This window comes from Bubalus kerabau, chromosome 8 (assembly GCF_029407905.1).
Source record: "Bubalus kerabau isolate K-KA32 ecotype Philippines breed swamp buffalo chromosome 8, PCC_UOA_SB_1v2, whole genome shotgun sequence".
Taxonomy (NCBI): domain Eukaryota; kingdom Metazoa; phylum Chordata; class Mammalia; order Artiodactyla; family Bovidae; genus Bubalus; species Bubalus kerabau.
Window position 1 is genome coordinate 90,163,132 of NC_073631.1, and position 17,346 is coordinate 90,180,477.

At 37.0% G+C, this 17,346-nt stretch overlaps 1 protein-coding gene and 1 long non-coding RNA gene across 14 annotated transcripts in view; one reads left to right on the top strand and one right to left on the bottom strand.

The window, feature by feature from the left end:
* Window positions 1-17,346, bottom strand: part of CADPS2 (calcium dependent secretion activator 2) — a 584,066-nt gene that overhangs the window by 168,607 nt on the left and 398,113 nt on the right. For all 12 annotated transcript variants that reach the window (XM_055590800.1, XM_055590801.1, XM_055590799.1 and 9 more), the window contains exons 10-13: window positions 16,670-16,778; window positions 15,222-15,422; window positions 4,802-4,938; window positions 2,278-2,465 (exon numbers count right to left, since the gene is read on the bottom strand). In XM_055590800.1, the coding sequence (XP_055446775.1) occupies window positions 2,278-2,465; window positions 4,802-4,938; window positions 15,222-15,422; window positions 16,670-16,778 (635 nt within the window). The remainder of the gene's footprint in view (window positions 1-2,277; window positions 2,466-4,801; window positions 4,939-15,221; window positions 15,423-16,669; window positions 16,779-17,346) is intronic.
* LOC129659448 (uncharacterized) overlaps window positions 13,375-17,346 on the top strand; it is a 42,036-nt gene continuing 38,064 nt past the window's right edge. Inside the window, exons 1-3 of one of the 2 annotated variants that reach the window (XR_008718079.1) lie at window positions 13,375-14,021; window positions 14,169-14,283; window positions 14,986-15,051. This is a non-coding gene — a long non-coding RNA (uncharacterized LOC129659448). The remainder of the gene's footprint in view (window positions 14,022-14,168; window positions 14,284-14,985; window positions 15,052-17,346) is intronic. The other variant, XR_008718080.1, reaches the window with a different exon arrangement.

Genomic DNA, 17,346 nt, shown 5'->3' on the forward strand with positions numbered 1-17,346 from the left:
ATAGTCAAGCTGCCAGTTGTAGATAGAGACCGATAGCTTAAGAGAATAATTTAGTTGGCATTATCTGTATAAAGAGAGGTCAGCATTAAAGCTGTGGAAAGTGGCAAGACCACAAAGGTAGAATTTTTCACTGAAGTAGAAAAAAATTTTCAGGACAAGAGAGCAAGTTCAAGGACAGATATAAAAACAAAATACCATGCTACACTTGGGGTCTAGAGAAATTATTAAAAAAGAAGTGGCAGAAAAAAAAAATAAAAAGAGGAGAGCTGAAATAGCTACATTGGGGAAAATGAGCAACCTTTACCAGAAGCACAGGGACTTATGAATTCCATAGCACTGACTTCCCCATGAGAGTAAAGAGGGAGGAGCTGGAGAAGGAGATCCGTTTCAAGTAAGCTCACCAACAAAGTGAGGAGCTGGGAGCCAAATGGGGGAAATGGTGAGAGGAGTTTTGTGGGGAAGATGAAGAGAACAATGGAAAGGTAGCTTGACAGGATAATCATACTTAGACAATGTAAACTATCCCTTAACATGCTTTTCTTTGGGGGGGCTCCAAAATCACTGCAGATGGTGACTGCAGCCATGAAATTAAAAGATGCTTGCTCCTTGGAAGAAAAGTTATGACCAAACTACACAGCATATTAAAAAGCAGAGATATTCCTTTGCCAATAAAGGTCCTTCTAGTTAAGGCTATGGTTTTTCCAGTAGTCATTTATGGATGTGAGAGTTGGACTGTACAGAAAGCTGAGTGCCAAAGAATTGATGTTTTTGAACTGTGGTGTTGGAGAAGATTCTTGAGTCCCTTGGACTGCAAGGGGATCCAACTAGTCTATCCTAAAGGAAATCATTCCTGAATATTCATTGGAAGGACTGATGCTGAAGCTGAAACTCCAATACTTTGGCCACTTGATGCGAAGAACTGACTCATTGGAAAAGACCCTGATGCTGGGAAAGATTGAAGGCAGGAAGAGAAGGGGATGACAGAGGATGAGATGGTTGGATGGCATCACGGGCTCAATGGACATGAGTTTGAGTCAACTCCGCGATTTGGTGATGGACAGGGAGGCCTGGCGTGCTGCAGTCCATGGGGTCACAAAGAACTAGACACGACTGAGCGACTGAACTGAACATTCTTTTCACCACTCCCAAGCCAGGCACTGTTCTAAGTGCTTGATGAATCTCTATCACAACAGGATTTCTGAGAGAGATACTATTCTATCTTTCTTAGAGACAGGTAAGTGGAGACACAACTAGATGAAGCAGCTTGCCCTCCCTCACATGGTTAGTGTTATTGTTCTGTTATGTTGTGAGGCTTAGGCTTGTGGGAAGAATGGAAATAAAATAGAGGGAGACAGGAACTTTCCTGGTGGTCTAGTTGGTTAGGAATCTGCCTTCCAATGCAGGGGATGTGGATTTGATCTCTGGTTGGAGAATTAAGATCCCACATGTCTGGGGGCAACCAAGCCCAAGTGTGTCAAAACTACTGAGCTTGCAACTAAGACCCGACACAGCCAAAACACACACACACACACATGTGTATATATATAAAGAAAATAAAGAGGTGATGATGAAAGAATGGCTGAGGCAAGGTACAATGATAAGAGCTACCTCCTTTACGGGAGGAGCCCCCGCTAGCAGAGTTTCCCTGGAAAGAGACTGGGAGAAGAGAGTAAATAATATAAAAGAAAGACCTAAGTTCAGAGATACATAGTTGTGGGGGCCTGCATTATATAATATTTTGCTATTTTGGTAAAACAAGAGGTGAGGTCACTGGCTCAGAGTGCTAAAAGGGGATACCTGTTCTTCAAGTGTGGATCAGCGAAGGGGCTGGGAGGAGACCTACATCAACCCATTATTTATTTTGCTTTATCAATGAACACATTCCACCATGGAAAAGCAAGAATCATTAGGTATTCACAAACCTGCCCACAAACCCTACCCAAACATATATATGCATTACAATAGAAATCCAGAGGACACTCAAGCTAGGCAGAGCCTAGTACTAGGCGGTGCGTAAGAACTAAAAGGCAACTTCTAATCTCACAGATACTCTGTGTTTCAAGTGGTTTTAATGGCAAAAAGAAACATAAAGTGCAGCCCACCTAAATCAACAGCATATTGATGTACATTTTTCCTTTGTGGGTTGTTTTTTTTTCCCTCTTGCAAGAAGTGTTTGCTATTTAAAATCTGTTACTAGGTGATGATGGCAAAGCACGTTTTTCTCTCTTCCCAAGTTCAACCCTCCACATTTCACTGTGTGTTTGCAAGTAAAAATACCTGTTGCCATGCACATGAGAGGCACAGAATGCAAAGCTGTAATGGAGCAGGGTTGGATCAATGACAGCACCGTTTTCCGAATGTTCCATTAGTTCTGTAAGGTAGCAGAGATGTCTGTGACAGCCCCTCACGCCGTAACGGGCACAGTACTCATCCAACACAAAGACCTGGCCAGGGCTAAACCATCCCTGCAAAAGGAAGAACAACAACAGAAAAAAATTATTATTTTTTCTGTACCAGAATTCACTTTTCTGCAGACACTGTTAGGTATTGTAAACAGAAAATGCGTTACAGTGTCTTTTGACAATTTTTTTTTCTATCAGCCGTATGGCAAAACCAATACAATATTGTAAAGTAATTAGCCTCCAATTAAAATAAATAAATTTAAATTAAAAAAAAAATAAAACAGCAAATGCCATCAATTTTGGAACTGGTTTGGGCCACTGACAGCTTAACACCATCCTCTCTTTACTGCCACAGCGAGGCAGGGGCAATCTGCTCTTCTCCTCTGTCACTCACAATTAGTCAAATTTATTCACGGCATCTAAAATGTGGGTTGCAAAGAATAACCTTCCAACAGACTTCAATCTCTATATGAATCAATTAAAAAGAAAATGGCAAAGCAGACCCAATAACTGAAATCACCTAGTTTCCAAAAGCACTGTATAAAGTGAACTGAGAGAATTTCAGTAAGTTTTAGCAGTGGTATTTAAATTATTATATTGGTATTTAAATAGTTTGGATATTGTTCTCACTCTACTGTCTTTCAGTGACAAATATAACAAAGTTAATGTCTTACAGCAGTAGTTTCTGGTTCTCTTGAAAAGAGATGTTAGGGTGGGTACATGAGCTTGGCTAACAAGAGAGGGCCAGGTTAGGGAGAGTCGCTTCACAAAGTATTTCAGTGGATTATATGGATTAATTCAAGATTAAAAAAGAGAAAGGGGGGGGAGGGAGAGGTTTCAAAAGGGGCAGTATAATCACGAAAGAGAAGAAAAAGAAGAGTGTTAAATGCAGAAAGATGAGATAAAAATAAAATGCACTAAAATTCAATAAAAATTTTTAAAAGAAGGAAGAGGAGAAAAAAATACTGGAATAATACTGTGGTGAAGGCACTGTACTAGACACACTGTATATATCTTTACTATTTAGAACTATCATGCATGCTAGTTATTATGATTCCATGTTATAGATACAGAAGCTGAAGTTGAGAGGTGTTCAGAGAATTGCTCAAGACCACAGTGCAAATCAGCTGCTGAGCCCTGTTAACATCCAGGGTCATCTCGAGCGCAAATGCTCTTTCTAACCACACCTGCCCTCAAGGTCCAGTTGAATACACTGTAGTGTTCTCCTCACACTCCATGTGGCCTGTGAGGTCATCCACATGGTCAAAATGACTTTCTGACATTTCAAGAACTAACCCCATGGAGTGGAATCCAAGAGGAAAGTGTTCCTGTTGATGATCAATCTATGTGTGCTTGTCCCTGGAAACACAGATGAGGGTTTTGTGATGACTTGTTTTTTTACTCTCTGTCTAATTATAAAGTTTGGGCTGGATTGGGTTTAAGCTACACAACTGCATGCTGAATAACAGGTACTTAATAGTAAGTCTATAAATGAATTAATGAACATCAGCATAATCATGGAAGTAAGTTATTCCATTTCTTCCTGTCTGTTGAAACATCTCTGATGAGCTTAGAGTATGTCAGGTCTAAAATCTTAAAGACAGAGTAACTGTATTGCATGCAGCTACCATGTTCAGTAGCCAAGAGACTAAGTGGTGATAGAAAAATGAAGATTCTGGCCAGAGGAATTTCAGAGGAATTGCCACCAACAAAATAAATCTTTGGATTTAAAGGCACAAGAGATTTTTAGGCTATAGTTCAATGCACACATTCTAAGGAGTCAAGGATTCCTTCCCTTCTAATTGTAAATTATACCTTGCATTCCAAATTTTGGCTGGTTTAAACAAAAAGTAGCAGTTTAGCTACTCTTAATGTGTTTTTTTTAATAAAGTAATTCCAATTATTTTTGGAGGGTTAGATGAAACTAAAGCTTTCCTCTGTTACACACAGCCATCATAATGTTGTGTATTACACGGTTACTCTCCCCTGTCACTTAGGTAGTCTTTGTAGGAATGAGAGAGAGACATGAATGGTATCACCATTTGGTGAGCAGAATTTAAACCTTAAAATGTCTGTATAGGTGTTAGTAAATACTATCAGAAGTTATTTTTTTAGTCTTTAGTAAAGCCTTCTATTTTCATTCCACCTCTCCAGAGGGACCAAGAAACCACAGTTCAGCGTCTGTTCGAGTCTTTTCTCCTGGCTATTGAGTGGCACAGCAGTGATCTTCAAGTGTATAATTTTCAAATTGGGAAGCAATTGATTGGAATCCTTTATCCCTAACTCCATCTATAGTTATTAAATGAGTCAGGGATAAAAGGCTGCCCCATAACAAGTATTTCTCACTTTAAAAAATCTCTCACTCTAACCTATAGGGGATGAGATAGGTTTGTACTTACCAAGCAAGAATAGGAATCATTCAGCCTATGATCCAAAGTCTGCCTCTGGAGTATTCTAAACAGGAAGGCATGGTCCAGCTTGCAGGGGTTCGCAGAAATAAACTCATCCATACCATGTTTCTGAAAACGGTCTGCATCTGTGAATTCAGAAAAGCATGAACCTTTATTTTTCTGGTTTAATAATAATAGAAAATGAGGTTTTTGAACAACACAAAATGAATGTCTCATAACAGATAAATACTTTGCACTACATAAAGTATGAGGCCACGAATTCAGCAAAAACCATAAAACACAATATTTTTTGTAGCCTAAATAAAAATGTCAGGGAAAAACCTGCCAATCAGTTGGAAGGAGGAAATTCTATTTTCATTCAAAGCTACTTCAAATATCTACCACAGAAATAATCCCATCCCACCCCAATATTAAGAAAAGTTGATACATTTTAAGTATATATTTACTGAGCTGGAAAACAGCCCAGGTCTATTCATAAAAAAAAAATAACAACGATGGCTAGAAGCCTGCTTTCCAAATGGCAAACTAGGGCAGAAATGAACACACTTGCTTCAGCTGGATCACTTCCAGCCTTTTTTTTGTAGGGAGCTTTTAATGGGACCAACTTTAATGTAGAAATGGCAATGAATGCTTCCAGGCTTCAAGTTTAAGAGACATGAAAAAGGGAACATCATGCTTGTGCAAATATGCAGACAAAGCACAACGTCCCAAATGGCACTTCAATCAAAGGCCCAAATTCATTGTTCTTCACAGATTGCATCTTTCAACGCCTGTAGACCCTGCGGGTTTATCAAAAGGCAAGCTTTTATGATTGCCTTCATTAATGGTATGTTTTGTCAAAGTCTTCAATGGTGAGTCCTTTACTAACGATAGAGACAGCGAGTCACACACCACCCCAAAGGAGTGCTGGGGTGTTACTACATTAGCTCCGTAAGAGATGTTGCGCATATTGGGCAAGCAACCAGCTATCAAGCTAAAAGTGGGCTCTCCTCACAATGGTCGGGCTAAGGCTCCATTGTTCCTTAAAATTCACAGAGAGATCTCATTTCTGGTCATCACAAGCAGCACAGTTCTAAATGTAAGCTAAATGTAGTTTTTAAAAACCTAGATGGTCCAACCCTAAAACTGCAATAGGAAAGGAGACAAAAGTTTATTGATTACACCCAATGATAGAGTCCAGCTCATAATAAAACTCAATATTGATCTGTGGACATGATGCTAACATAATCAGTCACATTTAGATATTTAGCCCAGATCATATTGATCCATGTCAAGTTCAACTTTCAGCCATATTTGTGGATGGAAGAAGTATATAATTCAAGCTGAAGGGTCTTCAGAATCACATGTTAAAAAAAAAAGATACAGAAACTAATTTATATCTCACATCAATGAAGGATATCAAAAGGTGAATGCAGCAAGGAAGCAATGAATGGCCACTCATCAATGATGTGAGGTATGAGGTTCTGTCCTTGGAGGAAGTGGCATATATATTCTTTTACATTTAATAATTGCTTATCTGAATGATTAAATACATTACATGTGGTAAATTAGAATTAGTTGCATTTAACACTGAGCTAAACTGCTTTTCCTGAACTGAGAAATGAGACAATCCATCTTCTCCTGTATTTATTCTTAAGTCTGATCACCTTTTAATATAGTTAAATATATGATAATGTGAAATTATCTCAAATGTGAAGGCAGAATATTGAAAACTGCAAGGCACCCATTATAAAATCAGATTTTATATTTTAAAGAATTTATCTTAGAATCTTCATCTCTCCATTTAAAAAAAAAGTTTTTAGCATCACCTTTAGGAAATTATAGTTTTAAAAAACATCTGCTGAATTTTATTCATTATTTCTTTCACCAGAGAAGGTCATAACAAGATGTTAAAAATAACACCCATTAATGGTTTACCTGTTGAGAACATGATATGCAGATATTTCAGAGAAAAAAAAATCCATAATTCCCCTTTTACTATAAAGGTTTATAGAAGGAAATTCTTATTTTAAAATAATAGGTGTACAGTCTTTAAATAAAATATACAAGTTCATGAAAAAATTGAGTCAATAGTTCATTTCTGTAATTAAATCATATTTTCAAAAATGAATTTATGAAGTATTTTTCTCATGAAATATAACTCATATATTATTTAATGTGATAAGCTTTTTCAAATTACACACATAAATGGATAAGTACTTTTCTAGCAAAAACTATTACCAGTAAAAATAATACTTACAATAACAATTTAAGCCACAAACAGACTATACATTGACAGTGAAAAAACATACAGGCAAACCTGCTAAAATTTTTATTAAAAAAAAGAAAAAAACCCTACAATCCCTCCAGGGCTATAAATTCGATGAAAGGGAAATGTTCTCTTAGGGATTATCCCATTTTCAAACACAGGCTGCAAAGACCCTGAGTATTTACTTCTTTTCTACTTCACTATTTACTTCTGTCTGATCAGCACAATTCAAAATATTTTATGCAAACATACTTCACCATGTACTACTTTACTATATTTCTTGAATTTATGAATAAAAATAAATTATAAAGGAGACAGTTTTGATCTTTCTGTAGGAAAACATTTCATTTTAAAATTCTCTCATGAACCAAAGTAAAAAAGGAAAATAGTTAGTTCATAGTTCAGTTGCTCAGTTGTGTCCGACTCTTTGCGACCACATAAATTGCAGCACGCCAGGCCTCCCTGTCCATCACCAACTCCTGGAGTTCACTCAAACTCATGTCCATTGAGTCGGTGACGCCATCCAGCCATCTCATCTTCTGCCGTCCTCTTCTCCTCCTGCCCCCAATCCCTCCCAGCATCACAGTCTTTTTCCAATGAGTCAACTCTTCACATGAGGTGGCCAAAGTACTGGAGTTTCAGCTTTAGCATCATTCCTTCCAAAGAACACCCAGGACTGATCTCCTTTAGAGTGGACTGGTTGGATCTCCTTGCAGTCCAGGGGACTCTCAGGAGTCTTCTCCAAAACCACAGTTCAAAAGCATCAATTCTTCAGCACTCAGCTTTCTTCACAGCCCAACTCTCACATCCATACATGACCACTGCAAAAACCATAGCCTTGACTACACAGACCTTTGTTGGCAAAGTAATGTCTCTGCTTTTGAATATGCTATCTCAGTCCAGTTCAGTTCAGTCCAGCTGCTCAGTCGTGTCCAACTCTGTGCAACCCCATGAACCGCAGCACGCCAGGCCTCCCTGTCCATCACCAACTCCTGGAGTTCACTCAGATTCACATCCATCGAGTCGGTGATGCCATCCAGCCATCTCATCCTCTGTCGTCCCCTTCTCCTCCTTCCTTCAATCCCTCCCAGCATCAGGGTGTTTTCCAATGAGTCAGCTCTTCACATCAGGTGGCTAAAGTACTGGAGTTTCAGCTTCAGCATCAGTCCTTCCAATAAACACCCAGGACTGATCTCCTTTAGGATGGACTGGTTGGATCTCCTTGCAGTCCAAGGGACTCTCGAGAGTCTTCTCCAACAACACAGTTCAAAAGCATCAATTCTTTGGTGCTCGGTTTTCTTCACAGTCCAACTCTCACATCCATACATGACCACTGGAAAAACCATAGCCTTGACTAGACTGACCTTTGTTGGCAAAGTAATGTCTCTGCTTTTTAATATGCTGTCTAGGTTAGTCATAACTTTCCTTCCAAGGAGTAAGCATCTTTTAATTTCATGGCTGCAATCACCATCTGCAGATCTAGCTAGTATTAAATATCTAGTTTCTTATTTTTATAAAATTATATTTTCCATATAGTTTTCTCTTGGTATAACATATCTTCAGTTAACTGTGGGGGTAACACAGAGTTATCAATTGGATTAAATGGAAATCATGCTTTCAATCAATTATGTAACCAAATCCAAGGCTTGGGAGGCTTGCTTTAAAACTGAGTTATACTTGATTCTCTTCAGTTAATGTTCATCATAACACCAAAGTATGGTAACTAGTCTTAAACAGAAAGTTAATCATGGCACTAATCAATTCTTCAAAGGTAGTTTAGTTTGTCTCCTGAAATAATATAAGGAAATTATCAAAAGAAACCAACGAGATATGAGATGAAACAATGTACTGTAAAGCTGTCATAAATTGTGATGATTAACCTCTGGACTAAGTACAGATGTTAGACATGGTAAATTGCATACTGGTGGAGAGTTTCTATGGTAACAGTTGGATACACACTCTAGCGTCTTTAGGTAGTACTGTCACCAGGTGTGGTAAAAGTGGATGGAATAAAACTCAAATTGAGAAAGATTACTATTTGCAATAGATTTAAGAAATGTTAGAGGCTTTATTTAAATGGGATCTGAAAATGTAAGTTTTTCATTAATAGCTGTAGGACGTCAAGAGAAAAGATTAATAAGTAGGCTCACAGTATCAATCTAAACAGTTAACACTGACTAGAAAATAGCTAGCATAGAAAACCCTGTGAGGTCTATTAGCAAGCTGGCAGATCCCACTATGCTGGGAGGGCTATTTGGTGGGAGCTGACCACAGTGAACCCAAACCCTAGGAAGGGCACCTAAGTCAGAGTTCAGAATGTGAGAAAGGAAAAAATTAATTGAAATGTTTCTCTTTCCTTTGCAACTAATTTTAAGGATGCTGAATGTTTTTCCTTTCTTTTCCTTTTTTTGTTGTTCCTGGTGTGAGAGAGATTAGGGATTAACAGAGCAAAGGGAAGGTAAAATAGAGTTGGGAGAAAGGGCAAGAAGAAGAGGAGGCCATTCATTTGCCTTTTAAGACCATTCTGTGCCCAGGTGTCCAGGCCTGGGACCCAGGTACCAAAAGGACTAGTAAGAGGGTGCTGCTAGCTGAGAGCTTGTCTCTTCTGCAAAATCTTGAGCTAAACGAAGTAGCAAATAAACCTTTGGAAATACAACAACTTGTTTTAGAATTACCCTTGTGTTTAGGGGTTTGCTTGTAGCTCCATTTACCACCTCCCACTCCAATTAAACTTTCCTTTTAGCTTCCAACCTTCATTAGCTTGAAGATTCACAGCAAGTTAAAAGTGACACAAAGAACTACCACTTCCCTTTTTATGGCACACATATAGCCTTTAATAGGGAGAGCTAATGTTTTAAAATTTTATGTAGATTTATCTAGTTGGTATGTTCCTGTATGTTTTATGCTGAAGACCTAAGAGAAAAAGTTGGTAGATACTGTTTCTAGAGGAGTCTGTTCATACCTCTTATTATTAACTCAAATAATTTTTTGGCCTATTTTGGTAAATACATTAAAAATGAATGTACAGATTTATATGTCTTACTTTCTGCAGTAGATAACAAATGATACTTTTACATGATGGCAATTTTAATCAACACATACAGACCTATAATCATAGTAAAGTAACATTTATTTTAAATAATCTATTCATCATATTTTACCAGTGAAGGGTGAAATTTAACTTACTAGGGTCAGTGAGGAGAAATTAGCTTAAAAAATTAAATATAAGTTTACAATCTGACTAAAGAATTTTTTAAAAATTTGGCTTAACATTGAAAGGACGTACTCAGGTTCATTTTTGACACTGATTTATTATTGAAAGTCAGCTATTACTGTATTGTATTAGATAACAAACACAATATATTATGTTTGTGCCAAAGTGAAAGGCAAATTTTTTTAAAAGGTGCTTGCATAATCTTTTGTTTGGGGATAACAATGAAGGGTAGTTTAACCAAACAACGTCTGGCAGTTTGGCAAAAGACAGTGCACAGTTTGAAGCAGAAAAACTGGATAGCATTCCTTCAGCCTTGCTTTAAGTCACTTTTTTCCTTAGAATTTCCATGTATCTTTGGCAAAACTAATACAATTATGTAAAGTTTAAAAATAAAATAAAATTTAAAAAAAAAGTCAATGAAACAGGGAAGTAGAACACATCCACTTATCAGATAAATCTATGAATACACACCATTATTTATATTTCAAAAAAGATAATAATGTTGTTCCTAATAAGTTAGATTTGATAATTATTATTTTGTTCTGACTATTCCTAACCATTCAGTATGGTTGGATTTAAAACTGAGCTTTTCTTTTTAAAGTTATAACATAGATACTTCAAAGAAAATTCAGGAAACAGAGGCAATGAATTAGCAATCAATCCCTCTAATTAAACTCATCCACTGTAAATATTTTAGGTATAATTCTACCTATATTAAAAAAATTTTAACAGTGACAATAATATCACATATATAATTTAGCATTTTCTCACTTAATGTTACAGAGCATTTTTGCAAGCTATAGTAACAATTTCATAGCAATTTCCCTTATGCTCACATGAATGAGAGATACTAGGTTGTTTTTACTTCCCTGTTGTGGCAAAAATAAGCATTTCTGTTTCCTAAGTGACAAGGTTACTGTAAATATTCCAGTTCTGCCTAGAAAGCAGTATCATGATACTGTAAATAAGATCATGATATTACTTGAAAAAATTTTATCAGTATAAAAATTTTAATATGGTAAAGCAAAAAAAAGTCATAAAAATACTTACCCTTACCAGCTATAGGCCAGCAAAGAAATGAAAAACATATTTAAATGGGTTAGAAACATTTATTTCTAGTCATTTTAATTTTATGTCATTTTCTCAGTTTCCACTAATGACTCTAGAAGTTGTCTTTCCAAGAGATGATCAAGAAAGAGAGAAAGGAATAATACGGAGGTCAAGGAAGAGAGGAAAATTAAGGCAAAACTACTCTCTGGATCAGTTCAATGGCATCTATGATAAAGGTCATGGTCAGTATCTCATTTAGATAAGACAGAAATACATTTTTCTTTCTTCTTTCCTTTCATTCTAAAGATAAAACATCAGGGTCTGTGAGTAAATAAAAAAAAAAACCTCAACACAACTGGAACAGTTTGGATTTTTAGAACAAATTTAGCTTTTTTAAAGCAAGTTAATCAAGGGGCTAAAAAATTCAGTTCCACTTAGGCTGATCAACACTCCCTTGATAGTACATTGCTATCCAATGGAAAGATTTTGCTGGGAAGACATTATATGGCTCTCTTACTAAACTGATTATCAGATCTTTTATTAAATCCATATCAGGAAGTTATGATTTTAATGTTCTTGACCCAGTGCTTCCCAACCACTTCTCTTTCCACTTTGTGTAAGATGGATGATATCCTTTATAATACAGGCTTCCCTGGTAGCTCAGTGCTAAAGAATTCACCTGCCAATGCAGGAGACATAGATTTGATTCCTGGGTTGGGAAGATCCCCTGGAGAAGGAAAGGGCAAACCACTCCAGGATTCTTGCCTGGGAAATCCCATGAAGAGAGGAGCCTGGCGGGCTACAGTCCATGGGGTTGCAAAATAGTTAGACATGACTTCATTATTGAACAACAACATCCTTTATAACACCAGTACATGTCTTGGGTATTCCTTATACTCAAGATGTGAAGGAAAAAATACTGGAACACAAGTGAATTAGGGAGACATTTTCATAAAAATAATTTCCAAGTCAATGCAACTTGGCAGTTCTTAAATGGTGGTAACCTTCCCCACCTTTGTCTCTGTCCCCTGGAACATTTGACAACATCTAGAGAAAATTCGGAGAAGGCAATGGCACCCCACTCCAGTACTCTTGCCTGGAAAATCCCATGGACGGAGGAGCCTGGTAGGCTGCAGTCCATGAGGTTGCGAGAGTCAGACACCACTGAGTGTCTTCACTTTCACTTTTCACTTTCATGCACTGGAGAGGGAAATGGCAGCCCACTCCAGTGTTCTTGCCTGGAGAACCCCAGGGACGGGGGAGCCTGGTGGGCTGCTTCTATGGGGTTGCACAGAGTTGGACACGACTGAAGCAACTTAGCAGCAGCAGCAGAGAAAATTTTGGTCATTAGACCTGGGACAGTGGAGTCAATTATTACAGGGATCTAGTGGGTAGGAGACAGGGAGGCTACTAATCATCCCATAATACACAGGACAGCCCTCCCCTCCGACCCCTGAAACAAAGAATTATCTAGCCCAAAATGACAGTCTTGCTGAGAAATACTGCTCTAACAAAGAAAACAATCACTCTGCTTCTGGTCAAAACAGTGTAATTAAAAGCAGATTAACCCTCCTACCTGAAACAACTAAAGAAAAAATCATTAAAAATACTTTTAAGAAAGTTCTCAAAATTTTGGATATCCGGCAACATAGCAGAGTAATTTCTGAGAGGCGGGGAAACCAATGAGATGAGCCTTTTAGCTGCCTCAGATTAATACCCAGAGAAACTTTCAAAGCGGTGGCTCTGGGAAGAAGAACTCAGGGAGAGCTAAGGGTCTCTCTGGGCTGAGAAGATGGGAGCTGACAGTTCAGGAAGGTCAAGGCTGCTGAAATTTGCAGGAAAGTTTATTATTTCTTCCCCCTACCCCACTCCTTATTCAAATGAATACTGACCACATCACTCAATGGAGGCAACAATATGAGGATGAGGAAGAATCCTCAAAGGATTAGAGGGGACAGTGCCCACATGCACAGAGACTAGAACAGTGCTTGTTTCCAACAGCCAGAAGGTAAAACTTCAATTTTCACTGCTCATCAGTTGGCATCCAGGTGGTGGTGTTTTAGTCACCAAGTCGCGTCCAACACTTGTGACTCCATGGACTGCAGCCCTCCAGGCTCCTCTGTTCATAGGATTTCCCAGCAAGAATACTGGAGTGGGTTGCCATTTCCTTCTCCAGGGGATCTTCCCAACCCAGGGATCAAACTTGGGTCCCCTGCATTGCAGGCAGATTTCTTTACCCACTGAGCCACCAGGAGAGCCCAGACTAGATGTTATTTGGCTCCACCTAAATGCTAAACCTGAAAGGATTAAATTACTTTTGAGTAATTTAACTACGTCTTAGAATAAAACTCAAGAATATTTTTGTGAAGAAAATTACACCAAAGTACATCATCATTAAATTGCTCAAAACCAGTGTTTAAGCGAAAGGTTTTAAAGCAGCTTGAGATGGGGGTGGGGAACAAACCACAACACACATTATGTACAGAGGAAGAAACAAAAATAATAACAAAATTTTTCATCAGGGAAGAAAAAAAGCAAGTTAGCAGAGAGCAGAGCAAAGTCTTTAAAGAACTGAAAGAAAAGCATCTTTCAAAATGAAGGTAAAACGAAGACGTTTTCATACATAAAAAAGCTAAAAGCTACACACATACTGCAAGAAAAGTCAAAGGACATCCTTCAGGACGTGAAATGTCTCAGTAAGTGAATAAAGACTGCTAGGAATGGTAACTACATGTTTGAGTATATAATATTTTCTCTTATTATTTACATTTCTTTAGAAGGTAATTGACTGTTCCAGGCATAATAATAATATCAATGCATTGTGGGATTTATAACATTTGTAGAAGTAAGATGCATGACCAGAATTGTACAGGAGCCAGGAAGGGAGATACAGAAGTCTACAGTTGTGAGGTCCATGTACTATGTATGAAGTACCATAATCGCTTGAAGATGGATCAGGTAAGTTTGAAGGTGTATGCTAAGAAGTCTAAAGCATGTAGGAATGGGTTGAGCTTAAATCCCATCTTTATTTGGCCTAAAGTGCCTTTGTTTAAGATGTCTAAATGTAATACTAATCGGTGTCTAAGCAGAACAGGAAGTAGTTATTTGATGCATGAAAAGTAAGAGAAGTCAGAATGTTGCTCCCCTGGAGATGAAGCTTGAGAATGAAGGGTGTTGAATGAAAAGTCACGATTTAAGCTTACAGTTAAAGACAAACTGATTTATTACATTACAGGAGAAAACAGAGAAGTTTTGGAAAGGAGTATAAGAAGTTAAAACATTTGGTTTAATGATTACTAAAGCTATGTTTGAAAATGTTTCTATCATTATTACATAATTTGCAATTAATTACTTGCAAATTAAAATGAATAATTTAGTTCTTAATGATTTAAATTAGCATACAGAAAGTGACATGAATATAAAGTTATTTAGAAAAAGAAAGTTGCCTTGATAACTTTTGTTTTCCCTACTTACATCAGAAAATAGGCCTGGTATTCTCTTGGTTTGTTAAGAACAACTCTAAAAAGCGACAGTTCATTGTTTCAGTGTTCTGGAATCTTATCAATGCCAATTTGATTTTGCAATATGCTTCCCATTTCAATAGAACATATAAGTTAAAATTACATTAAGTTTAAATAAAATTTCTCTTATGCTTTTGAGATTCCCAGAGATACCCCAAGGCCTGGCAAATTCATGACTGAAAACCACATGCACCATTTACTCCAGGTTTGTGTGAAAAGCTAGATAACTTATTCTATGACTACTAAAATGAAATATTTTTATTCAATTAGGAATCAGGTAATGATGCAAACTATAATACTGAGCAAATTTGACTCAATTTTATATCTTATTAAGGTTATTAATTGATAATCAAATTATTTTTCAACAAAACTTACAAAGTTGAGCATCTGCATGGAGACTTCCTCCTTTAGGATTCAGCTTCTGGGCTTGAATTGCAGGAATAGGTTTATATGACTGTCCAGTGGCCCTGTACATGGCTTGAACCCACAGTATTCTATCCTGTTCATCATCACTGGCAAATATTACAGTGTCTCCTTCTTTAACAGCATTGAAGAACATATGCCCACCCTGAAGGCCTGTGGAGGAAAAAAAAATTGTTAAAAATTCACACAGTTGGCAGATTTTAGCCTCTTTCATTAAATGGTCTCATGGAAAAGAACTGATCTGCTATTTGTAGCTCAATGCCTTTGAATCATATCCACAATTGAAAATTGAAGGGAAAATGATATGAGAAAGATTTATACTTCCATATCACCTTGGAAATTAAAAATAGCCTAGGAAACAGTTCATAACACAGCAGAGTTCTGCAACACACACAAGAATGCATAGCAAAGTCTGGTATTTCATGCCAGAGAAGACACTCCTTATTTGTTAGCACATTTCTCATTCTATATGTAGAAGACATATATGAAAACAATACAGCTAAGACTAAAATGATATTTACATTGTACAGTATTTTACTTTCGCAAAACTCTTTTACAGGGAAGATATTTTGGATTTTAAGTGATTTATTAGTGTATATAATCACTGACTCTTTTTTCATCTCTCTATATTAATTTCTTATTCTATTTATTAGCAGATACATATATTTCTTTTTTGTTGTTTAGTCGTGAAGTCATGTCCAACTCTTGCGACCCCATGACTGTAGCCCGCTCCTCTACTCATGGGATTTTCCCAGGCAAAAATACTGGAGTGGGTTTCCATTTCTGATCTTCCTGACCCAGAGATCAAACCTGCGTCTTCTTCATTGGCAGATGGATTCTTTAGCACTAAGACACCGGGGAAATCCATATATTTCTTTACCTTGCTGGTTAATTTTATTAATCTCCACATAATCATTCATTTACTCACTCATTCACTAATCTCAGACACTGAGTATCCAGTACTATACCCAGCATTAATACATTAGGAGGGAGGGAGAGAAATATAAGTATCCATTGTTGGGGAGAAAATTAGTAGAATATAATATATGGTAGTAATTCATTAGCCATTTCTTTGCCTATTTCTGTCTCTTGTACCTTTTTGCTTTTCAGTAAAGAAGTTTCTGCAAGCACTGCTGATACTTATCCTATAATTTCCAGATTATAGTATCTTTCAGATATTTCATCCTTTCACTAAGTTAACAGAGATGGTGAGTTATGGCTAAAACTAAGTAGCCTCATAAAGATATAATTTAAATCCCATCAAGTCTTATCTAGCTAGGTATATGAATGAAATATGTTCCATTTATGGAATGGAGTTTGAATGGAAAATAGACACAGGATATTTATGAGAATTTCATGAATACAGGAGAGGCATGACAAGTGATTCAACTAGGAATTACCTGGGTGGGGATCTGTGTAATCCACAGTGTATCCTTCAAGCTGCATTAATTCTTGTGGCTCAGACTTTTTTTCTCTATAACTGCACATAGCAAAGGTGTATTGGCTAACCTGCATGAGAAAAAAAGTTTACATATTGGTTGCATTAAATTTATCTTTTAGTTTTTTCTTTATCAGAAGACTGCCCAAGTTTAAAACCATAACATAAAATTTGCATATGTTATTAAATATTAGCATTTTTTAAAACCTTGCTCAGAGATTAAAGCACTTTTTGTTTATCCATCTACAGTTAGGTCTTTTATGCCTATGATCCAGCATTTCCCAAATTGATGAACTCCTGGCCAAAATTCTATGAACTATTAACAGAAGAGCCATTAAAAAACAGTCATATTAAATATAAATTGGGGACCATAAAACTTTTAGAGGAAAACACAAGCAGAACACCCTTGATATAAACCATAGCAATATATTTTTCAGATCTATCTCCTAGAGCAAAAGAAATGAAAGCAAAAATAAGCAAATGGGACCTAATTAAACTTACAAGGTTTCTCACAGCAAAGGAAACCATCTATCAACATGAAATGAAGACAATCTAGTGAACAGAAGAAGATATTTGCAAATGACCAATAAGGGATTTATATCCGACATATATAAATAGCTCATACAACTGAGTATCAAA